Genomic DNA, 26,815 nt, shown 5'->3' with positions numbered 1-26,815 from the left:
CGAAGTCACAATATGGAACATCATTTTATCTCGATACTGTGTAACGGGTCCGTCGCTCACAAAATGAATGCCGGTAATATGCGATGGTAAAGTTCTAAAATAGGATTTTATGGCATTTTTAGTGTAAACTACCACAGTATGAAGGTTCAGCTGAAGTCTAGAACCTCCAAAATGATAGGCCTGTATCTCCACAGACTCCGATTCCGAAGACGAAATCCCGCTATCTCAAATCTCACGGAATAGTGACTGCATTACAGAGACTGTCCTTTTAAGACCGATTGAAAATACTAAGACTGATCTTGAGAATACTGCGGAGCCTAGTACAAGCGTCCTTCAGCAAACTTATTATAACAGTGATGATTACGTTTTAGATAAGTTTATTGTCGGGAACAGGGAATATCGCTATGCTGCGGTTGTTAATAAAGTAGATGATGAGGACGGCGAACTAACAGTGACTTTTCTGAAAATTTGTGATATCAAGGGCTACAAGTTTAGAATAGATGAGAATGATATGTCTGATGTCGGTTTTGACCAAACATTGGAAAAGTTCCTGATCCGAACGTGACTGTTAAAGGAAGTAGATTATTTTATAGTTTTCCAAAATCGGAACATGTCTTTGAGGAATAAGAGATGTTTCTCTGAAAGATAAAATTGATTTTTAGTGATATACTGTGCCAGCAATGATAATTATTTCAAGTTACCTGAAAAGTATGTTTCTTAATTGTAAGCCAAAAAAAGTTTATGGTGATAATTCAATAACAGAGGTAATATTTTTGTTTTTATTTTATTTAACATTCTAAGAGCTGACTTATGTCAAACAATCAGTATTTTAGAAAGACTGTTAAAGTAAGAAGTTGATTTTGTTCAGTTTATAACAAATGTTATTAAAATGTCTCTATTTTGTAAGTGAATTTTAGTTTTAATCTCGTTGATTATTTAAGTAATAATTACACATTGTAAGAGCTAATAAAAATAAAGATTTGATTATTTAAACATACAAAAATATTAGTTTTAGTTCATAAAAACATTCCCCTGGTTAGTCACAACATTACCCTGTCACGATTTTGCACAAAACCGCTCATAACTCAAAAACAAAGAAAAAAATGTGTGTGTTTCTTTAATATATATTTTTGATATACAATTACCTTGCTTTGTATTGACAAACATTCTCAACATTTGATAAATTTTGGTTAGGACAGTCTTGTTATGAAGAGTTTCCAAATAGCAGAGAAACACCCATACATTAATCTGATGAAATAATCTTCTTATATATAAAAATGAATCGCAAAATGTGTTGGTAAGCGCATAACTCGAGAACGGCTGAACTGATTTCGATAATTCTTTTTTTATTATATTCCTTGAAGTACGAGGATGGTTTTTATGTAGAAAACGTAAACATGTACCTACCACGGGCGAAGCCGGGGCGGACCGCTAGTATTATATATAACAATTGTGATGAAAGATAAGGGGCCGATTTTTCAATACTCGGTTATAACTTATCCGTCCAATAAAGTAACACGATAATATTAAAATGTCACGTAAACTGTCAAATACGGACAATTGGAACACGTTTTTAAAATGGTAGTTTTATACATTACTTATTCGACGTATAAGTTTTATCCAAGGATTGAAAAATCAGCCCGTAGGTACATACTTATTATGTAACAACCAACAGATAATAAATGTGGAAAAAATAATTATTCAGATATGTCTAGGAAATAGACACCATAAGTTAAGTTCTAGAAAGTAACAGATCACGATGCAGATTTAATGTTCAGTATGTTATTGCTTTTAAGAGGGGTTAGGCGGTCAGCGAAAATTCAGCTATTCGCGCCTTAGGTGAGGGGTGAGGGGGTCCGCGTTTATAGTATGGAATCAACGTGCTCGAAACTAAAAATCGTAATCGCCATTAACATTTTTATCGAAAAGTGAATGAAAATATTTAGTATTTTCTAAATTTAAAACAGTCACGAAATCGAGAAGGTACATATATACCTATGTATTTGTGATTATAAACGAATTATTATCGTAAAATACGGTTGTATTGAGCATTTATAAGATATTTTAGAGGTAACTTCAGGATTTTTTTTTAGTGCGAAAAAACTTCAATATTTTCAATCATAGCTCATAGATAACAGTCCATTTTGCCGTTTTCACCTACTAAGGGCCCTTAATACCAAACATAGAACCTACCTACCTACCTAAATTGACAGGTAAGTAAGTAACTAGATCATAGATGGCGTTGAAAACAACGTTCAGGAATTTTCAATCTTAAACCACTATCTTGTTTTTATTTGGACACAATATCGTTAAAAAAACTATCCTTTTCTTTCCGCTTCCTTTTACATAATATTATTATCTAACTAGCTTCCGCCTTAAATTTTTTTCTACGTATTTTTCCAGGATAAAAAGTATCCTATTTTATGCCCAGGATAATAAGGTATAATTATACCAAGTTTCATCGAAATCGAACAGTTAGTTTTCATGTGATGCCTGAACATACAGACAGACCCCCTGCTATTTATTTTTTCAATATTTTCAATGTACAGAATTGACCCTTCTACAGATTTATTATATGTAATAGAAGTACAAATCAAATTCAAACCCTTATTTAAAAAATAGAATTTCTTAGCCTTTGCATATGCAAGCGTTTCTTATATTATTTTATGTGAGTTTTATAACAATATATTATATAGCATTAAAACAAATGTTTTGCTTATTTACCCTCTAAATAATTTAAGTAAATTGAACGCATTACTATGGTAATAGAACACAATCTTTACTTTTTAACCGGTTCCAAAATTTTGTCTACAGCATGACAACACACAAAATTCTCGTCCTAGTTGATTAATTTGGAGCGGAACAGATAATTCCTGGACGTAATTACATTATTAGGAACGAGGAAGTCTTAATAATAGCTAAGATCAATAAACTATAGTAAGATTTCGATGGCCACTAGCAGGGTGGGCAACTATCAACCTTAAGTTGGCACTCACAAGTGTAAACTGTCTGGAAATAAGAGGTCATAATTCGGCCCCAGAGAATAATGCATCTGACCCTTACCTCTTGGGGACACGGGACTTAAATATGAAATTTTGCATATTGACAAGCACATTCCTTATAATCAATTTAATCCCAGTATTACCATGATAACTAATTTCCACATCACCTTAGTTGGTCAAGGCGAGAGAACATGAGGCTTCGTTGGAGTAATCCCATTACAATATATAGGTACAAGTTCAAAGTTATTATTGTATTCTCCTTCAACTGTTAAGTGACTGATTTTGATGTGTATTTGTATTGATATAAAGTCTACCATCTTTGAAAATTAATAGGTACATTAGTGGGTATTGATTTTTCTTGGCGGTAGTTGGCTCTTAAGCGCTGTCTTTTGTTTGACGTTTTCATTTTCATTCTTTTTGTAAAAAACTTTTTAACATTTTAGTATTTTAATACTTACTTCTTTTTAAAAATTGGATGAAAAGAGCAAAAGGATCATCTTTTCCTGGACTATTTAATAAATATAAGATCAAGGATTTCTGGTATTATGGATAAAAGTTTTTGCCAGTATTAATTAATTGTAAAAATTACTTTAACAATTTAGTAATTATATTATGCAGTGAATGATTACTATGTAGGTAGGTAGTAGGTTCTACGGGTATTTTAGTTCCGTTAAAAAAAAGCTTTCATAAATATAAAAGTTCCGACTGGTTTTGTCCTTGAAGTTATCAAAATTAAGCTCTTTAGAATAAATAGATACAGCAACCTAAATACATTCGAAATTCACTTATTCATTAATTAAAATACTGCGTAGATATGCTTAGTGTTATAATCCTGTTTATTTTTATTTCCGTTTCCTAATCAGATTATAGAAATCTTGGCGACAGCACAATGTCATGTTTACACTAAATCAATTATATTTCTTTTGTTATTACTTGGAAATAGTATTTGTTATGTTGTCACCTATTTCAGTGGTTTAAAGGTTGGTGTTGGGATTTCAAAGATTCAGTTTCTACAAGAAATTGAAGAATTTTAGATAACATTAAAATAATATTCAATACGCTGTTTGAAACTTTTGCTTTTGTTAAAATAAGATATTTCTTATAATAATTATTTTTATTTAATTCTTGAATTTAACTATAGTAACTAATAGGTACCTGAAATGGGCATTGTCTGATAATTCTACGGTCTGTTCGGTTTTTCAATGCATTCAAATAAATTTAAATGTATAACACGTACCAAATGTATCACTTAACCCATTGACCACCGTAAGGCCCGATCGGGGCGCGACACAATAGATTTTCTATTGTGTCTGTGATTCCGAGGACTGATGGATTAAAATAATATATCTCCATTTTATGATGTATAAAAAATCTCTGACACCTTCAATCCATAATAATATTATAAATGCGAAAGTAACTCTGTCTGTCTGTCTGTTACTCAATCACGCCTAAACTACTGAACCAATTTTAATGAAATTTGGTATGGATATATTTTGATACCCGAGAAAGGACATAGGTTACTTTTTATCCCGGGAAAATGACGCAATCCCGGAAACCCCACGGGAACGGGAACTATGCGGGTTTTTCTTTGAAAACGCGGGCGAAGCCGCAGGCGGAAAGCTAGTTAGTTATATTTAGGCATGCATTGCATGCATTTAACTTTGCAATGTTTTTAAATCACTCCACTAAACAAATCTTGGAAAATGATCTTCAGATATCCGAAAACGAATGAAGAATAAAACATAAAGCTTGCATTGACCTTAACCTTTCTGCCAAATGTGTCCTTTCGATTTAGATAAAAAGTCATTAAGATATAAGTGCATTTAAAAGCCAATTTTTACATTTTCAGAGATTTGCATAACGCTGTAAAGGTATTCGTGTTGAAATTTTTTATTATCACACCACTTTGTAACATAGAAGATAGAAGAGAACTGTGATTATTAGTTATCTTGATTTTCAACTTATTTATTAACTCATATGGCCTATTATTTTTTACTTGAAGACGAGACAATTTGAGAAGTGCACTAGGGTTGGGTAGGTGTGAGCGATATGTCGTGCAAATTTGAAATGAAATGAAATGAATTTATTCGCAAGAAAAGTGGAAATACATTGGTGTTATGAGAGAACATGTTCTACACAATTCGCCAGTCTCAGCAGTCAGCTGGCATGCGAATGATTAGGTACATTAACTAAATTTTACACAGCTTGTGAAATTTTAAATTAAGATTGAAGATATTGTCGTTGATATTTTTATATTTATAATACTTAGATTCTTACTCAAACTCAAACATTTATTTATTCAATTAGACTTTTTTAGAAGCACTTTTGAATCGTCATAACCTATGGCCATAACATATTTTTAAAGTTTACCATTTAGATTAAAATATAAAGGCATACACTTTTCCAGCACCCTTTTCGGAGAGAAGTTTTTCCTTCATGCATATTTGATTTTGTACCTATGTATTTGGCTTGCTCTCGTTTGGATAACTTATTCGCTCCTCATTCTTAAAAATTTGAATCTTTGAGTTGAAACTAAAAATAACGATACAGGCTTCGTTATTTTTAGAGATGAAGAAGATATAGGCGATAGCCTTCGAAAAAAGAACATTGTTTCTTCTTTACATTGTTTTAAGTTATAAATATTTCTTACAATTATTACAAAGTACGAACGGTACTTACAGCTAATTATTGTTATGCCAACAAGCCTTAGTTGTGCACCAGATGGCGTTGTAAACATATTGGAATATTTATTTACCTTTGAAGTGATAATATTTCCAAGAAACTGATAATAACCCAAGTTAGTCTAGTTAGCATTAGCTCCTGAAACTCGGTCAGCAGGACAGTAAAGAAACAACCCTGGAAATTAAGCCAAAACAAGGTTGGGATTTATTTGTGTATCTATACTAAATGTTATAAAAAGGAAAGGTTTGTATGTATGTATGGCTTTCACGCATAAACTACTGAACCGATTACAATTAAATTTAGCACACATATAGAGGGTAACTTGGATTAACACATAGGATAGGTTTTATCCCGGAAATCCCAAGGGAATGGGAACTATGCGGGTTTTCCTTTGAAAACGCGGGCGAAGCCGCAGGCGGAAATCTAGTTTATTATATTTTACTGGCTGCGCGGTTTCACCCGCGTGGTATCCGCTCCTGTTACTTAGTCTTAGCGTGATGATATATTATAGCCTATATGTATAAATGGGCTATCTAACACCGAAATAATTTTTCAAATCATGCCAGTTTTTCCTGAGATTAGCGCGTACAAACAAACTTTTCAGCTTTATAATATTAGTAAAGATTACCTAATATAAAGGTATATTAAATGAATCATTAAATATTGAGGATCACGAGAAGGGTTTTCAATTGAGCAATATTCAAGTATGATGATGTCATTGTTTCCATGGATTGTTTGCAAAATGAGTTTTGCAAAATTTGTTAAAAATAAAATTTCATTGAAAATTACGCTGAACAAAAACTGAGCAGTGCGTATTTGCGAGTACAGTTTGACTGTTAACGATTCACTGTTTGCTATAAGAAAAATATTTATTTATATGCTTGGTAAAAAGTAAATAGCAAGGTTTTAATTCATAAAATATCACATCCAATAAAAATCCATCAAAATAAGTAGGTACTTACAGTACTTACCTACCTAAAAAACTTGAAGCAATAATTATGCAGTTGATTTAACCAGGTTCCAAATAATTGATCATTGTTCTAGATTTTGATAAACGTATTTAACACCAAATTAATGATAAATTATTAAAAACAAAAATACGTAAACAAATTAAAATTGCATACAATTGATAAATTATATATCTGTATAATTGACCTGTTTTATATAAAGTTTAATAATTGTGCAACACTGTGTCGATAAATAAAAAAATAAATATTGTATCACACTTATTCTTTTAAAAAAAAATTATTAGGTCACATCACAAATAAAATTTCTATCATAGTACGATTAATGGTATTTGTAACATCATAGTTATTGTGCATATTTTTAATTATTATTGTGTTAAAAACATTTTCTTATGAAATAGCAGGGCATTTTCCGTGAAATTTACTGAAATCAGCAAGAACCGCGGTAAATATTATACTTCTATAAGCACATTATTGTAAGCTGCTAATTGTGTGCCTTGGGTGAGAATGAATATAATATTTTTTCTAGTCGATGCCGGGGTTTCTTGCATTCTCCTTGTGTGTGGATGCGTTCTTATTTCCATTTAACCTATTTAGTTTAGTACATTACTGGCCGACGCACCGCATAGACGCAGCTGTCAAAATTAAAAAGTTAACCTCACACGCCTGTTAAATTCCCGCGTGTTCGGTTTAAAATTCGAACGCTAAAATTCTAAATTATCTGTTATTGATTGAATAATACGATAATTGCAATTCGTGTTGTAGCTAGATAATAATTGTTTATGAGTCTACGATTAGATTAAAAATGGTGTCAATTTTGGTCCAGAAATAAATCGACAGGGGACCGCTTGGTTTTTATTAGTTTTACTTAAATTTAGAGAATAGTTAAGTATGTCGACTAATAATTCGGTGGACAATAGAAATGGGAAGACGAATGGAGAGAAATCTGTGTCGGAGTCGAAGGCGAATGGTGCAAAGAATGGAAATCAGTCGAGTGATGTTGAAAGAAGTTTGGGGAAACTGAACGAGGTGTGCTTTGAGGATGCGTTTGAACTTACAGGTAAATTGATTTTTGGTTAATATTAAATTTAATTGTAAAAAATTATTATTAAATAGAATATTTACTGGGTAGACTATGCTAATTAGTGGATGTGAATTAGTTTTAAATAATTTTTAGTATTAATACCGCACATTAATATTTAATTGCCATAAAACTTAGAAAAAAAGGGAACATATTGAAAATTTGCCTGAAATGATTTATGTTATAAAAAAATTATATTACTACCTATAATTTGATTGTTTTTACTGGTTCCTATGATTTTAAAATAAATAACATTTGTTTGACGGTAAGAATGAGCTGAAAAAAACATAGATATTTGATTGAACATAGATAACAATAAAAATACCGTACAGTTGATGTTTTATAGGTAAATAATAAAATTATTTTTTTAATTTTAAATGAATTAAATAGCGCAAAGAAAATGGATAGAATACCTAATGCTATTACAAAATGATTACCGCCAAAATAAATGATGATTATAAAAAATATTCATGAATATTATAGTTACTTAGTTTAGTGTTAAAGGTAAAACATATAACATGTATTACGAAATATACTAAATAAAACGCTATTAATAGAATTACTTTCAATAAAATTCGTTTTAAAAATATCGAGCTAAAAATAAAATTCGTAATTATTTTTAGCATCTGTATTTAATCCATAAATGAGTTCTGAATATATGTTGTATGTACTGATCATTACGAAATATTATTTACAAATTGGTACAAATATTATTGTTTACAATAAAACTTTGATAACTCAATGTACTATGTGATAGAAACTATTGACTTTCATCATTTACAAGCCTTAATTGAGCTTACTGTGGGACTAGGTTGATTTGTGTAATAATGTCCTATAATATTTATTTATTATTTATTATTTATTATTTATTTATTTATTATATTTCTTATATTACTTATAAGCAATTTACTTATACTTTTTATTGTTCTTGATGGAACTGAATTTTATATTTTAAAGAAACACACAATTTATTCGTATTTTTAAACGACATTCCTGAAAATGATGAACATTTTTGATAGTATATTTTTTTATACTTTATTTAGGGGTTTGATATTTCAGTTAATTTCCATATAAAAAGTTATCTATAATTCATAAGTAATGGCTTTGCATATTATAATCGTGAAAGACTGATTCAATGATGTATTCGTATTAACATATTATTTTAAAATGTAAATTGTATTCAATGATACATATTATCATAAATCGATTTAAGTATTGTTGAAATTGACATTATTTTAATTGTTTTATTTTTCGTATACTTACATACTTAATTCTAATAAAATTCTTAACTGATAATACTTGTTATTGACAGAATTAATTGTTATTACTGATTATTATTTGTTTGTTGTTATTCTTATTAGATATTATTTTAATCAAAATATGTTATTTAGAATAACATACGTGAATATAAATTGAGAAAGTCTTTTTGAACGTTACTTAAATATTGTAGGTACATTTAGGTAACCTAAATAGGCTATTAGGCCTAGGTGCCTAATTTTCGCATACAAGCATATTATAAAATAAGAATATATGTAGGTAAAATAAAAAAAAGACGTGTGGCACTCGGGGACTGCCGCGGTAAAGCTATTGCATAGCATGCCTTCATGCCACACCTCCGAGCCCGTCGGAGTGGGGAGCGTGAGGTTTTTTCGTTACGGAATTTCTCGATTCGGTCCCCGCGCTCAAGGCCCGCGATAGAAGATATGCAATAGCTTAATAATAATTTTATAATTTTACCTAACACATACATTTATTTCTCATTTCCTTATTGTACCTACCTACATTAGTCTACTATTATAATTCATTGTTTCGCACTAAAATCAGGCCAAATAGCTAACAATATTTAATACATTTTCATTTACATTGAATGCATTGAATGTCAGTGAAATGGTAAACAAGAAATCAATTCCCCAGTATAAAAAGTTTTTGTAACGGTGCCTTCTAGTTTTTGCACTAAGTTCCAATAAGTAAAAGCGTATACCTTATAAGCTACAAGACTTTATGAAGATGGATGCCTGAATGTAGATAGCGGTTTAAATCGTACGATAACGATGTATCGTTACGATATTATGTCGTCGACGATCACTGCGACTGTGTCGAATAATTGTACTTTTTGAAATTATATTTGTAAGATAGGCCCTGTAGTCTAGGATTTAATAAGTAGGTATTCCTTTTTCAAAATCTATATGCGATGTTCCAACATTGTGTGATTTATTAAATACTACTAGCTATCCGCCCGCGGCTCCGCCCGCCTTGTCTAATACCTGATAAATTATATGCTAAAACCTTCCTCTTGAATCACTCTATCTATTAAAACAATCCGCATCAAAATCGTTTGCGTAGTTTTAGAGAATTAAGGATTTATTTTAATCATAAATAGGGACATAGGGACAGAGAAAGCGACTTTGTTTTGTATGTAGTGATATTGTATTATATTTCAAATCAAAACTAAATATTGAATTATCTTTGTCTCTCTTTATTATACACACTTTAACAAATCCGTCAATAGAGTAATGATAATCATAGTTTATCAAGGTTCAAGAGGTCGATGATAGTTTTATATATTTATCTATTTACTTATTCAAACATTAAGTACATAATATGAGTATGATATCTATGTACTTATATATACCTACTATTTGTCCAGTTTAGTTTGAGTCATATATCTAGGTACATATTGTACTTATAGTCCGTTGTTCAATAATTAAAATGTGCATCCTGTCAGGATTGTTAGAAGAAAAAAAAGTCACTTATAAATAGGTAGGTACTCTTTATCAAGTCCTCCCAATATAACCCAAACGGGTTACACAAATCTTTATTTTTAGCGTTTTCAATTTACATACGATTTGATGCAGCGTTGAATTAAAATATTATGCAATCATTGAAAACACTACTCGTTTTGGTTTATTTTTTATTTGCTGAAGGATATATTTTTAAATCTGACCTTTTTCAGATAAGGGTTCAAAACTTTGAATTTTATTATAAGAATTCGCTTTACAATCTTTAAAGTGTATACTGCCTATTATAATTCCTGTGTGTACAGAATAAATAAATATTTTTTTTATATGTATTTAAAGGACAATTTTCACACACGGCACGATCTGATCCCATACTAAGCTTTCGCTTGTGTGATGGAAACCAGATGGCTGATAAACATACATATATAATTTAAATAAATACTTATATAGATAATTAACACCCAGACACTGAGCAAACGTTCATCACATAAATATTTGTCCCGGGTGGGAATCGAACCCACGACCTCTGGCTTGGAAGGCAGGGCCACTACCAACCAAGCCAACCGGTCAGTTTTTTTTTTTTTTTTTTTTTTATTAAAGATAGCCAGGCATTTGACTGCATCCTACCTGATGGTAAGTAGTGATGCAGTCTATGAATGAGCATGCCTGCCTAGAAAGAGCCTATTCACTTTTACCCTGAACAGATCCGGATTATAGGTTTCTGGAAAGACAGACGCGGGCAAGGCGTTCCAGTCCCTCGCTGTTCGGTTTATAAAAGAGTTCTGAAACCGTTTTGTGCGCAAAAAAGGTACATCAACTACGAAGGGATGGAAGCCAAGCGCGCGTCGAGATGTTCTGTGGTGGAAAGGGGAGGGTGGAATTAGATTATGCAGCTCCGTTGCACATTCCCCGAAGTGCAAGCGGTAAAAAACTGATAGGCATGCGACTTTACGTCTATGTTCAAGACTAAGCAGTCTACTCTCGGTCAGATTCTGGTCATCTATAATCCTTACAGCACGTCTCTCAATCGAATCCAATGCTCCTAGATGTGTTTTTGCAGCTCCAGCCCATAAATGGCTGCAGTACTCCAAACACGAACGAATTTGTGCTTGATATAATATATTTAGAAGCTGTTTTGGTGTGAAGTACTGCCTGACCTTCGATAATATGCCAAGTTTTTTGGCAGCCATTCGAGCCTTGGATTCGATGAAAGCACCGAAGTTAAGATCAGATGAGAGAGTTACTCCTAGTAGCTCGAGGTGGTCAGCTACTGTAATCGCTACATTCTGAAAAGAAGGCGTCAGCTCAAAACCACTCTTTTTGGCAGTGAAAAGGCAGGCCTGAGTTTTATTGGCATTGAATTGGACAAGATTGGCGTCGCCCCAATCGGAGACCTCTCTGAGTGTCCTATTCACGCGTTCGACCATGGCCTCTCTTTCCATTTTAATTTTGTCCTTTGTTGCAGTAGCATCAGATAAGTACCGTTCTACAACGGTGCTGTCATCACTGCATACCCAAAAATGTTATGCTTAAGCATATCATTTATGTGCAGCAGAAACAGCGTTGCAGACAGGACAGATCCTTGGGGAACTCCGGCATTAATTGCCAATTGATCAGAAGCGCAGCCATCGACGACGACACGCACTGATCGTTCCCGTAGGAAATCAGCTATCCAAATGCTAAGGGTGGAGGGCACTCCATAGGAAGGAAGCTTGTTTATTAAACTGTCGTGCCAAACTTTATCAAAAGCCTTGGAGATGTCAAGGGACACAGCAAGAGCCTCCCCATGATTCTCCAAGGCTTCTCCCCACAGATGTGAAGCGTGAACTAGAAGGTCACCAGTAGATCTCTTCTTACGGAAACCGTACTGGCGATCATTTAGAAGGTCGTTGGATTCAAGATGCGTGAGGAGCCTATAGCCTCCTAAGGACCAATGGCCTCATATAAGTACATAAACACCATCACCATTACCACCCAAAGCACCAAAAAGTTTTAACTAAATTACCAACCACCGTCCTCATCCGATGACAAAATCGAAAATTCGAAATATCTTAAAAAATACCGCGCTTTTCTGCCTATGATCACTGTGTAACGCGATTGGCTGAATTGAACTATTAGGTTTGGTAGGTAAATGGGTTATCCAATCACAGAATTTTAAAATACTTTAGTTCAAGTTTTTAAAATGGCTGGTCAACGTAACAGAGGTAAGTTAAATCGTTAATTATCATATTAATCTCTCACTTGATTTTCATTTGGTATTGAAAAATAAATAGTAAAAACAGTACAGGAACGTATTTTAATTAAATTTAACGAAACAATTCATATTGTATTTTTTAAATTCACGGATAATTTTTATGTGATCATGTGAGAACATTGGTCGTTACTTACAACATTATTTTAATTTTTTTTGTACTCAGTTGAAGACATTGGTAGTCAATGACTATAAAACATTTATTTAGTTAATAATTTATTTTGTTGTTTTACAGTAATTTTGAGTATAATTGTCCTGTTTTATGATTATAATTTATTTAAACTGTCAACAGGAATTACTATTGCAATCAAAATAAACAGTTATCTTCCTTATTTTTTCAGTTATTCGTGACGATAATATTATCATCGATTTCCTAGCCGACTGACGGAGATTTTATTCCTAGTGATGAAGACTTAGGAGACCCCCATTTGTTTCCAAATCGATTTTTAGTTAGCTCATTGATATTTCAAGTTCCTAATATTGTACTTCCAATGTTTTTATTTCTTTTTTTAACATATGTTCAGATAGTTTAGATATTTTATTACCTAATATGTAGTAAACTTACACATTTAGAATTTAAGAAAAACTGTTTTTAATTCTTTTGTATACTTTTTAGAGGTTATTGTATGATCTCATATGTTATAACATAAGTAAATAAAAAAATCTACAAGTAAAACCTAATTTTAATAAAAAATTTTTTGGATTCACTTAGGTCTGATGTGATCACATGGGAACAAAATAAATCGAGTTTTTTTTTTCAGAAATGTATTCTATAAGCTTTATTTTACACAGATAAAAAATCCCACAAGTAAATTTTAACTCTAACAATAAAAAAAACAAAAAAATACCATTGGGTGGCAGGTCTGTTGTATTTTTATGTACTCAGGTGAGAACAATGGGTGGTAATGCAGAATAGGATTTTTTTAGCTTGGTCCTTAGGAGGATAGTTCAATATTCGCTCCATAATTTTGCAAATTATGGATGTTATTGAGATTGGCCGATAATTAGATGGGTCAGCGCGACTTCCTTTCTTAGGCACTGGTTGGATGTTAGCGAGCTTCCATGCTTTAGGCACCACCCCTATTTTGAGAGACAGGCGAAAAAGGCGAGTGAGAATTGGTGATAGCTCAGGTGCGCAGGTCTTCAAGACGATCGCTGGTATACCATCGGGCAGTCTAATAAAGAAAACAATCGATTACATTACTTATAACATTTAATAAAAAAATCTGTCATACTAACTTCTCAGACACAAACAAACTACAAAAATATAACTGTTATGACTCGTGTAACTAATATCATCATTATTTTTTGTTTAGATTAATATAAAATACAGATGTATGATTACTTTCAGCGTACAATGTCAAATTGTTATTATTTTATTTAAGGTCATAGGTGATTATATTTTTTGCTTAACACGTGTAAGTATTTTGTATAGAAATAAATTAAATTATTGTAACAAACATGGACTCGAAATACATCGAACTGTTTTTACACATTTATAGCAAATAGAGAACACGTACAAAATCTAAGGGCGAAATAATTTTTGAAATTTGTCCAGTTGTATAGTGCGTACAGACATACCTACTCTTCATAGCTTTATTAAATTGCTCATCTATTGAAAGATTTCTATCTTTACCCTCTTATTGATAAGTAGTGCAAATAATACTTAAAAAATATACATGTATTCAATGACCTTCACATAAAAACGCCGCAATAGCGGTCATAGACTTATTTCTATTTCATCATTTAACTACCTGGAAGAAATCGCTTTTAAGCGATAAGGTCACCTTTTGTACTTTGCATCCAAACAGATATATATGTATTATAATGTACATTGTAATATTAAATGGTGTGGTACAATAAAATATGATTAAATAAATAAATAAATACCCTAAATTTGTTATCAGAATGATTGTTTGATCAATAAAAAGCAGGTTCAATAACCTTGAATTGAAGGGTAAGAATCATGAGGGTTATAGTATTGCATGTGTCTTGATTTTTCTCTAACCCTGCTACAAGGGCGTTTATACAACTAATTACTCTGCTTCTTGCGGCTTCCTATCACTTAAATGACTATCTAATTATTATAATTGAAGTCTTCGTAGTATGTTTACTGTTTCTAATAACATAGTTCTAGTTATTAAACACTAGCTTTCCGCCCGTGGCTTCGCCCGCGCAGTCAAGAAAAACCCGCGTAGTTCCCGTTCCCGTGGGATTTCCGGGATTGGGTCATTTTCCCGGGATAAAAAGTAGCCTATGTCCTTTCTCGGGTATCAAAATATCTCCATACCAAATTTCATGAAAATTGGTTCAGTAGTTTAGGCGTGATTGAGTAACAGACAGACAGACAGAGTTACTTTCGCATTTATAATATTAGTATGGATTACCACAGAATATATAGGTAATAGACCTTACGTCGATGACCTATCTTTTTATTTTTACTGTAGATAGGTATTGTTAAGCTAAGATGTGGGCTAAGATGGTACGCGCTTCCCTAGTAGGTACCCGTTCACTGGGTCTATTTAAAAAATCAGATTGATTTACGTAGCCAAACTATCAACGTTATAAAACACTTTTTATTTTCACTAGATAGTAACAAGTTCCATATAGATAGCATCCATACTTAAAGAATCTCAAGACAAAATAAATCCAACAATACTAAACTTTAACTTTTTCCAGGCCACGGCAAGTTCAACCACTTGGTACTGCTGACATGCGGCCTGATCATGCTGAACGTGTCCATGGAGTCAGTCGGCATGAGCTACGTCATCACGGCCGCGGAGTGCGAGCTGGAGCTCACCAGCGAACACAAGGGCCTGGTGAACGCAGCAGCGTTTATTGGTTAGTATCTCGATATATGAGCACAGTAATATCTTCTTCTTATCTTATATATAAAATTCTCGTGTCACAATGTTAGTCCTCCGAAACGGGTGGACCGATTCTCATGAAATTTTCTGTGCATATCGGGTAAGTCTGAGAATCGGCCAACATCTATTTTTCATATGTACCACGGGCGAAGCCGGGGCGGACCGCTAGTTTTCCTATATTATGATACGATTAATGGGCCCTCTTCACAATGGGCAATGTTGGCCCAACAAATGATCGTCCATGTTTGCCGCCATTACGGTGACAATGATGACTAATCATAGACCTTTAGGCCTTCTACACTATCGTGATTGCCTTTACTCGCCCAACTTTATTGGCGCGGCTTACACCAAATTTAGTTATGAAGTTAATGCAAAGCAACCTTTAAAAAAATGCATGCTTTTTTTCTGTTTTTTTATGAGTGCATCCTGTTCGTTGATACATAAAAAATGTAAGTGATTAAATATTGTAATAAATTTAAGATAACGCTTAGAATAATACTTTCAATGAACTAGAATGATAATGGATGTTAATAGATTCTTATGTAATTTAGTGAATGTTTTCTTTACATTTTTCCTGTTGTTATTTTTATTGATTTAACCTTATACATTTTATTAAATATTTTGTATTCGATTATGTGCTTGAAACATTGTAGGTGTATGTGAATTATTTAAGACTTAGGTATATACAAAATAATATTTTAATCGACCTTCTTATGATTGGAAACTTCAAATTTTATCTAGCGGCTAGAACTAAGCCTATAGGTAATCATATCGTCATAGATATAGACTTAAAATTTTAAATATTAGAAGTTTTAGTGAAAATGATAAAGCAGTATTGAAATTAAATGAAAACGAAGATATACCTATTATTAAAACATAAATTAGGCAACTACCTAAAAAATTTAACAAAAACCAAAATATTTAAATTTCACCCGATAAGTATTCATGGTTATTGAAATTGTACTGTAAATCTACATTTTAATCTCTCTTTTAAATTGCTTGAAATTTTTTAAATTTCTCTATTGTTTTTTATAATTTGAATTAATAATGATGACCTTTTGTTTACTGTGGTTATTTTTTTTCGATAACTTATAAAAATTAGTCTATACATTTTCATCGATATCTATCGATATAAAATCTAGTGGAGCTAATACGACGCTATTAAAAAGCGCAATATATTTAGGAATTTAGGATTGTTTTGATAAGAATTCTAACCAGAGTAAAGTATAATTTGTTCCATACTTATGACGCAATTCAAACAGAATAACTTCCTACGAGTTCCTACCAAACAATATCATTCATTCGATATATTATTGTTTTTATTTTTTATCTTAATGTGAGCGTAAAGGGGTCGATGTTTTTATTACAAGACATAACGCAAGTGCTAGCTGTGAAATTATAAATAATTTCCGTTCGATGACCACATATCTAATATTACAAACAATTCCCTATTAATTAATAAATGGACAGAAATGGCGAGGAAAAGAAAAAGGGACCGCCATTATTTTTTTTGCCTCTATTTTTATGTAAAAAAATCAACTATCATTTGTTCATTTTATGATTGTATTACAGACGGTAGATTTTTGATGTATGGCTGATGGATTTAAGATAAGTTTTATGGATTACATTATGTTTGTTTGCATTGCTGATAATATTCGCGGTATAAACATTCAGATAATGCATCACACAGTAAATATTATGCTAAGTAGATCAAGTCTGCTGTATAGTCAACGTCATGACCAGACCAAAACATATTGTTTATGAAACTTTAGCGACGTTTAAATAATATAATAAGATACTAGTTGAAAAATTTAGCATACTAGGCAAGGTGCGGCAGTAATGCACAAACAGCTTCTTAGTTCGATCATGCGTGGAACCTTCTACGTAGATGTGAACGCCTCTTTGGTACAGTGGTTGACGCGTGAGCGTAAAACCAAGGAATCCTGGGTTCGATTCCTGGAGACGAAGAAAAAAAAATGTTTCGGTCTGGTAGGACACATAAGGCTGATCACCTACTTGTCCCTAAAGAAAATCGATCAGTGAAACTAATGTATAATGCATCTGCCCCTTACCACACTAGGGGACATAGGACTTCACTTTAGGTAGATGTGACTTAGACCACGTTAAAGCTTTCCATCAGGTGGGACTGCGGTCAAACGTCTGCCTATAACATATAAAAAAGGAAAGGTAAGATTAAGGATCTAGAAATGAAAATATTAGCTTAAGATAAGGTTGGTCTATCTTATTTATATAGATAAGTATTATGTTTACATTTATTCGCAACTGAAACATATTGAAGTGTTCCTTCCACATATCTGGATGATATTACATACCTTATGATAACTGTATTGTTGTTTTTCTATTACAAAGATATTTGATTAAATAAATCTTGATTGTAATTTTAATCGTGAAAGTCTCCCCTGTATTACGCAATGCTTTAAATATTACAAAATTTGTAAATTTTAATAGATAATTTAAATTCATAAAAAACCATGTACTTAGTAAAATTATTTAGAATCGACTGGATTTTCAATATTTACCTTTTAGAGTAAAAAAGGTGAAGATCGGTTGTTTGTTTGGTTGAAAGCGCTAATCTCGGGAACTGCGGGTCAGAATTGAAAATTATTTCAGTTTTAGATATTTATCGAAGAAGACTATGAAGTGAAGATTTTGAAGAAGATTTGAAAGAAGTAAATCATGTAATCAATCTAATGATTGATTGATTTCTGGTTTTGGTAGATAATATTTAAACCTATTTTTAAGTGGAAGGGTTAAATTCGTTCTTAAAATAAACACAGAGGTCTTTCACCCCTTAAATAACGGCTCTTAATGTATTTTTAAGTTAAACTCAATTGATGAATGACGATACGGGACCTTAACAAAGGTTAACTCATACAAGTTACTTAATATTAATATGCTGGACTCCATTTAAACTCATTTCACTTCTGATATTGTGTCCCTATGATAAAATGCAAATTGTAATTTATTATAGAGTTCGTATAACATATTTTCTTTTCTTTTTCATAAGATAATGCATAAACTTACATTTTTTTTCATTGGAACTTATTTTCTATAGCTAAAGCATTTGCCAGACATTGTCCTAAGAATTTTATTGGAGCGTCCGCAGCGTTCAAAAAAATACTTTTTTTGTAAAATGACCTATCCAGTGACTTATCAAAATTGCAAAAAAAATCGTTTTTCCCTTATTACAGGTATAATAAGCACATCATTTCTATGGGGTTACCTGGGAGACCGATTCGGTCGGAGAGCCGTGATGCTGCCCTCCATGATAGCATCTGCTGTGTTATCTGTGGCTTCTTCGTTCTCAGTCAATGTGTGGATGCTGTTCGTTCTGCGGATCCTTACTGGATGTTTGTGAGTATTTCTTGTAATTATATAAAATAGCTATCGTTTTTGTTCAACAATTTTTAATTTTGGAAATCTTTTTCAAAAAAAAACAACATCGTGAAGTTTAGGTACAAATTAAATTCCCCTTCTTGTGTACATTTTGCAGCCGAGTTAAATTAGCTTATAGAAAATGCTATTTTTTCACTACGGTTAAATATTATGAAATGAATACAATATTCGATACGTAAATGTTGAAATAAAAAGCCAACCAAATTGTATCCATACAAACGTACTAGTGGTCCGCCCCGGCTTCGCCCGTGGTACCTACATGTTTAAACTATCCTATCTCTCAAGTTGGATCGAACTGGTGTGCGAATTTTATTATAATCGGTTAAGGTTAAGTGGTTTAGGAGTCCATTGAGGACAAACATTGTGACACGAGATTTATATATATTAAGATTGTTTAACAGTTAAATACTATGAAAAATTTATTTTCAGGAACAGTTTATATAAGGCCTTCTCATTTGTTACAGAGTATCAGCTTCCAGCGCAACAGTATATGCCTATCTCGGCGAGATGCACACGGGAACAAGAAGAGCGTCCGCTATCGCTTGGGGATCTGCCTTTATATCATTTTCCTTTATTATTTTACCAGGTTAGTGAGAAATATCCATCATCACTACATAGTATAAAACAAAGTCGATGTCCCTATGTCCCTTTGTATGCTTAAATCTTTAAAACTACGCAACGGATTTTGATGCGGTTTTTTTAATAGATAGAGTGATTCAAGAGGAAGGTTTTAGTATATAATTTATTAGGTTTTAGACAAAGTGGGCGAAGCCGCGGGCGGTAAGCTAGTAATAGATAAAAAGAACCGATAGAATAATTACCTATACATAAAATATTTCTCTTAGTAAAGGTTAAAATGACAGTTTTTATTTAGTGTAATTCATAGAAAGTTAAATTTAACAAAACGAAAATAGACCTACCATTTTTTGAACTGTTTTTTTCTGCATGATGTGTTAAACGGATGAACTTTTAATGAGTTTAACGGGCCTATATATGAAAACAGAGTTAAGTACCCGCAAAACTTTTATGCTGTTTACAAGCCAGGCTATTTTCTAATTGTATTTTATATAATTAGAAAATAGAAGCTATCACGTGAGTTCGTCCTAACATTGTTGGAAACGTGTGACTTTATCACAATGTCAATGGTTACTAAATTTATATAACCTAAATCGTTATCAGAACCTAGAACTAATTAAGGTAATAGGTCAATTCCATTATCTTAAATTTATTGATATACAAATTGACTATAATTATACTTTCACTAGTTGTGTCCCACGGCTTCACTCGCGAACTTAACCACACGCAAAATGTCTAAAATGTCAAATCCCTGGTCTTAGCCCTACAGGGGATAGTTTTTGAAAAACAAATATTACATCAAATGATGAAATGAGTGCTATGTTACTATATGTCTGTCTGATCGTTTTCGATTTTTAAAATGAAAGTAGTAGGAGACACAGGATCAAACATAGTCGGCACTAAATATGTTTTTTTCCTTTTTCGTCACGTTACTAACAAAATAATATCTCTGTTGGCAAAATTAAGAAAAATATATTATTATTATATGCTATAATTATTTTTCACGTGGTTTTGTCTGCGGATAACAACTTAGTTTAAATTATCTCGTTAAACTAAACCGACCAGTTACTCAAATCTTTAGCTACCCGCAACTTCTAAACTTATTCCTACATGTCACAAGGTTCAATGTCACTAAATGCGTTTCAAATTTTCTTATCACCAACAAATAATATTATCAGCACGTGCAATTGATAGTAATATGTAGTTATGTATCAAAGTGCATTATTTTGATAACAGTGACCTATTTATCCCGATCCCTGGACTCATTTTATAATTTGTTACTATGGAGATATTTTGTGATTTCCCTATAAAGACACATCCCATTTTTTTACATACATTGTGACTTAAAAGGCAGACAAGTTAAATTGTATTTTACATTTCACGACGCTATTTACGTAACATAGAAAACCCTTTGTTTCAAATATCAGAAAAATTTATTGCAAACTGCGCTGTTGACTTGTATTATGTATTACTAGATTTCCGCCCGCGGCTTCGCCCGCGTTTGCAAAGGAAAACCCGCATAGTTCCCGTTCCCGTGGGATTTCCGGGATAAAAACTATCCTATGTATTAATCCAAGTTACCCTCTATATGTGTGCTAAATTTCATTGTAATCGGTTCAGTAGTTTTTACGTGAAAGAGTAACAAACATCCATACATCCTTACAAACTTTCGCCTTTATAATATACTAGACTAGATTTCCGCCCGCGGCTTCGCCCGCGTTTTCAAAAGAAAACCCGCATAGTTCCCGTTCCCGTGGCATTTCCGGGATAAAACCTATCCTATGTGTTAATCCAAGTTACCCTCTATATGTGTGCTAAATTTCATTGTAATCGGTTCAGTAGTTTTTACGTGAAAGAGTAACAAACATCCATACATCCATACATCCATACATCCATACATCCTTACAAACTTTCGCCTTTATAATAGTATTAAGATATTAGACTAGATTTCCGCCCGCGGCTTCGCCCGCGTTTTCAAAGGAAAACTCGCATAGTTCCCGTTCCCGTGGGATTTCCGGGATAAAACCTATCCTATGTGTTAATCCAAGTTACCCTCTATATGTGTGCTAAATTTCATTGTAATCGGTTCAGTAGTTTTACGTGAAAGAGTAACAAACATCCATACATCCATACATCCATACATCCATACATCCATACATCCTTACAAACTTTCGCCTTTATAATAGTATTAAGATTAAGATTGTTGCCCGCAGCTTCGCCTGCGTGGTCAAAATAAATTTATATATGGTATCTACAAAATTTCATCCCTTGCTTTATCATACCATTTATCAAAATCCTTTCCTAGCTGATATAGTGGCTATCTGCTGAAAATTTCAGCCTGATCGGTCCAGTAGTTAATGCTGTGCTGATCTATCAGACAATCAGTCACTTCTGCGTTTTAAGTATTAAGATTATTTCTTTATTTTCTATCAGGTCTAGCCTGGGTAATAATCCCTGGCCAATGGTCGTTCTCTCTCCTGGGCTTCCCCATCGTCCCCTGGCGAGCGTTTATCTGGTCGTGGTGTGCCCCAGGGCTCTTAGCTGCTATACTTCTATTCTTATTACCAGAGAGCCCTAGGTATTTGCTAGCGGCTAAGGGCCCTGAGTTTGCGTTACCTGTACTGGCCCAAATGTTTGCGTTTAATCAAAACGCGGAGGCGGGGAATTTTCCGGTGAGTGATTTTTATGGCTTTTCAGGTGTTGATTTTATAAGTAGTGTAGTGTGTACAATCTCTCATATTGACATGCATAAACACGTCTTATGCTAATGAACAAACAATGAAAAATGGCATATAATGTTAAATTAAAATCTAATATTGCCATGATTTTAAACTATGAAGTTTCTTGCCAGTTCTTCTCCATATATGTTAAATAAATGACGATTCAAAAGTGCTTCTAGAAGAAATCTAATTGAATAAATAAATGTTTGAGTTTGAACCAATTTTGATGAAATTAAAAATAAAAGAAATAGACTTTGACTTGGGAATGTTCGTAGATCTTATCAAAAACATTGGGGATGGTAAATTGGGGCTGGCACGCGATGTCACGAAGTGCACGCTATTTTACCACGAAATATGTAAATATTAGTTAAAATATTTTAGAAAGCTTTCATAATAATAATATTATGATGAAAAAAGATCACTGAATTTTTTTTTTCTGTGCTTAATTCATAACAATCCTTCCAAACATATATAATATGTAGATCTTGTGCCTTGTTTCTACTTATAATAAGTTGACTAAACTACTACTTTAATATTTATTTAAAAATAATCTTATTTTAGGTAGAGAAAATCGTAACAAGCAGTATGGAATCAAGATCTGGTGGTTTTGTGGGCGCTATTAAAAATATATCTCTGATGTTCCGCCCACCGCTACTACGATGTGTTATCATTTCGCATATATCAATGTTTGCAGTATTTATGTTGTGAGTAAAAAATTCCAAGTTATTCGTTATTTTTTTTTAAATTTTTTTGTGACATTCAGAATAATAATTAATAAAATATATAGCATTCTAATAATTTCTTCTAATTCTATCTTCTTATATTCTCTTATTATATTATTTCTATATATTATTAGATTTTTTTAAAAATATATGTTTTTTTTGTCTATCAGGATAATTTATAAATACATAATATGGCTTATTCTTTCGTAGAAGTGCATCTCTTATTATTCGTTCTTTTTTCTTTGTGCAAATAGACAGTTAAATTTTTTTAATGCTAATGAAAGAGATGCCCAAGAACTTCACGATAAAATATAACAGCGCTTTTTTTTTCAATTTCGTATGTATAAAAATATTACTTTTTCCATATTATTTCAGGTCAAGTGGATTATACGTGTGGGTACCAGATATACTGAACAGTATGCTCAGTAACACAAGTGAGAAAAGTTTAACAATTTGTGAAATTATTCACAACAAGTTTCAAGCGGCTAGGAATGCATCGGTAAGTTGTAAGAAAGGGGAAAAATCAATAAAACCATTAAATTGCTTATTTTTTTTATTTCTCAGTACAATAACATAAAATCATTTCGAAGTAATATGATGAATAAAGACTAATAACTCTTGTGACTTGTTCATAAAGATTTTGGTGCTATTTTTTACCCGACTGCCAAAGAAGGAGGGTAATGTTTTTCGAGTGTATGTAAGTATGTATGTATGTCTTTTCCTTTGTGACCACCTGTAGCCTAAACGGCTTGATGGGTTTTGATGTATGAGGTATCGTTAGATTTGTCTTGATTACGGGAGTGTCATAGGATACATTTTATCCTAAAAGTCCCACGGGATAAAGACATAATAATATTTTTTCTAAATTTCCCTTTATTTAGTGTGCAGTCGGGTATTTTGTTTTTTTAATAATAATCTTGTTTACTTGGCTTTTATTGGCGTGTGTTCACTATCTTCATGGGGATGGGCGACGTGTCACGTATCTCACCCTTAAAATCTAAATACATACTTACAATTTACGTCTCATTTCCTCACTTACAAGTTTAAAAAAAAAATTCCTTACAATATTGTACTCTTTACTTTGAAAAAAAAATACTGCTATTTGTATAAAGTGTTTGTATCGTATCGTATTGTTTCCCTTGTATTGTGCAAATTAAGTGGTTTAATTTATTCATGAATACAACTAATTTACCAAAAACGGCTCACCAGCTATCCGTGAGCCACGGGCCGTGCGAGAGTCACGTGTCGGTCGGCGTGTTCACCATCTCCATGGGGATGGGAGCCGTGTTCGCTATCACGTATCTCGCTATTGGTCTGTTCATCACAAAAGTTGGCAGGAAGACGTTTTATTGTGAGTCCTTTTTATTAATATTTAAAGCATAAATAACTAAACGCCCTCTGTACATTGTTAAATAAGTTATTATGTGGTTTAAATTGTCCTATATGGTGTACAATAAAGAATTTTTCATTCATTCATTCAACTAACAAGTGAAAAAAATATATTTTGAAAATTCATACATACTACTTAAATTTATGTTTTTATTCAAGGTCAAAAAAAGGATATAACATTTTGTATCATTTATGTATGTGTAATATGTTATAAAGTGTATAGTGAATGTGGGCAACAAATGACACCACTTTTTACAGTACACATGGGCAATAGTTCATGTAATAAAGCAACATTTGTAGGCATTGTGCTGTACTGTGTAAAACAGGTACTACAGGCAGTTCAAAGTGTACAGTACACTATTCACACTTACCACATTACAGGCAGCATAATGTTCGTGTGCGGTGTGGCAACAGTGTGCGCGGCGCTCGTTCCCCAAGGCGGTGCGGCAACCGCGCTGCTCGTGCTCGCGCTGTGTGCGGGCTGCGCCGCGTCCATACTCGCCGCTATCGCCGTTGATGTGTTCCCCACTGCGCTGAGGTGAGACTGACTGACTGACTGACTCACTCACTTACGCACTCACTCACTCACTCACTCGCGCACTCACTCAAGCACTCACTCACTCACTCACGCACTCACTCACTCACTCACGCACTCACTCACGCACTCACTCACTCAATCACGCACTCACTCACTCACTTACTCACTTACTTTCCAGAGCAATGGCAATGTGCGTGATGTACATGGTGGGTAGGACTGGCGCGGCCGTGGGCTCCAATATATTGGGAGCCACACTAGACAGGCACTGCGAAGCGGCTTTCACTGTTTTTGGCGCTTTTACTGCGGGTAAGGAGAAATTGATTTTTTTAGATACTTTTATTGAGTGGATTTTACAATTTTGGTATACATATTTCAATTACAAGGATTTTATTGCAGATAATTTTGGGAATAGTCATTGGCTGTTGATTAAATAAAAAATAATCCGATTAAAAAAAAATAACGTACAGTTTATCAATTTAAAGAGCAAAAAATGTAAGACCTACTTAAAATTAAATATTTGTTTACCTACTTAGTATATTATTTTTTACTGTACCTTTTTAACTTTATGAAAGCCAAGATACCTATCTATGATTTTAAAACCTTTTACCATAACTGTTTGTTTCCATTTTACAGGTTCAGTAATATTAATCATATTTTGGCCAAAGCCAGAGAAAGTTCGAGAAGAGTTGGAAAGAAAAGGATTATCTTACTAATAATAATTAGTTTTTAATTTTAAAAATGTTGATATTATTGTTATATCTCGTGTTCATAAGTGAGAGACTGAGTAAATTAATTTTACTAATGTAACAATGTATAATTGAAGTTTTAAGGAATAAAATATTTTTTAATAAAATATGTGTTTTATTTACCTACCCACAATTCGTTTGATAATTGAACTCACTGACCCGATTATTATCGGCATTCAGCGTACAAACATTGCTTTGACAGGATGTTATTAAGTACTAGCTGCTCCGCGCGGTTTCATCCTCGTGGCTCCTCTCCAGTCTCCTGTTGGTCGTAGCGTGATGATATTAGCCTATATATAGGCTATAGCCTTCCTCGAGAGCTAACACTGAAAGATTTTTTCAAATCGGACCAGTAGTTCCCGAGATTAGCGCGTTCAAACAAACAAACAAACTCTTCAGCTTTATAATATGTATTACTAATAGATCTCACAGTACATATTACAAATTACAATATTATCACTTTGGGATAAGTATTAAAAATAAAAATGTTAAAAATTTCCGTTTTTTTGGTCACAAAACACGCACTGTGATAAGAATTTTATTTTCGTACAATTAAAATTTAAAACTCGTAAGCACATCTCGTAAGCATTTTTAGTACATTTTCCTTACAGCGCCATCTAGTAAATCCATATAAAACTAAATGAAACATTTAAAAGTACATACAAAGAAGTTACACACAAGTGTTCCTAGATGGCAGTAATCTATACATATAATAAATCTGTAGAAGGGTCAATTCTGTACATTGAAAATATTGAAAAAATAAATAGCAGGGGGTGTTACTGGATCGATAGCAAACCCAAATATGTGATTAAAAAAATTTTTGTCTGTCTGTCTGTCTGTCTGTCTGTCTGTATGTGAAGGCATCACGTAAAAACTAACGGTTCGATTTCGATGAAACTTGGTATAATTATACCTTATTATCCTGGGCATAAAATAGGATACTTTTTATCCCGGAAAAATACGTACTATATAAATAAATCTTAATTTCTCCGCGCGGACGGAGTCGCGGGCGGAAGCTTGTTAGTTCATATTATTGTGGAAAATATAACCAATTACCTGCTTTACACATGTAATCTTTTAAATTATGACCTTTTGTCTTTTGCCTCTGAAACCCAACAATT

General features: G+C 32.8%; 1 protein-coding gene across 1 annotated transcript; it reads left to right on the top strand.

Annotated features, from left to right (window-relative positions):
- The first annotated feature begins 7,199 nt into the window (after positions 1-7,199).
- Positions 7,200-25,768, top strand: LOC149908249 (uncharacterized). The gene is made up of 11 exons (XM_090101678.1): positions 7,200-7,709; positions 15,399-15,560; positions 18,799-18,961; positions 19,468-19,589; positions 22,013-22,251; positions 22,861-23,003; positions 23,397-23,520; positions 24,231-24,372; positions 24,792-24,948; positions 25,127-25,254; positions 25,582-25,768. The coding sequence occupies exons 1-11, from the start codon at positions 7,541-7,543 to the stop codon at positions 25,659-25,661; spliced, it is 1,629 nt and encodes a 542-aa protein (XP_089957804.1). The 5' UTR covers positions 7,200-7,540; the 3' UTR covers positions 25,662-25,768.
- The last annotated feature ends 1,047 nt before the right edge of the window (positions 25,769-26,815 follow it).

The sequence above is a fragment of the Colias eurytheme genome, chromosome 5 (genome assembly GCF_061535395.1).
Source record: "Colias eurytheme isolate Ceu_HAF_F1 chromosome 5, ilColEury1 Martin Lab GWU primary, whole genome shotgun sequence".
NCBI classification, from domain to species: Eukaryota; Metazoa; Arthropoda; class Insecta; order Lepidoptera; family Pieridae; genus Colias; species Colias eurytheme.
This window is presented reverse-complemented; position numbering and strand designations above follow the sequence as displayed.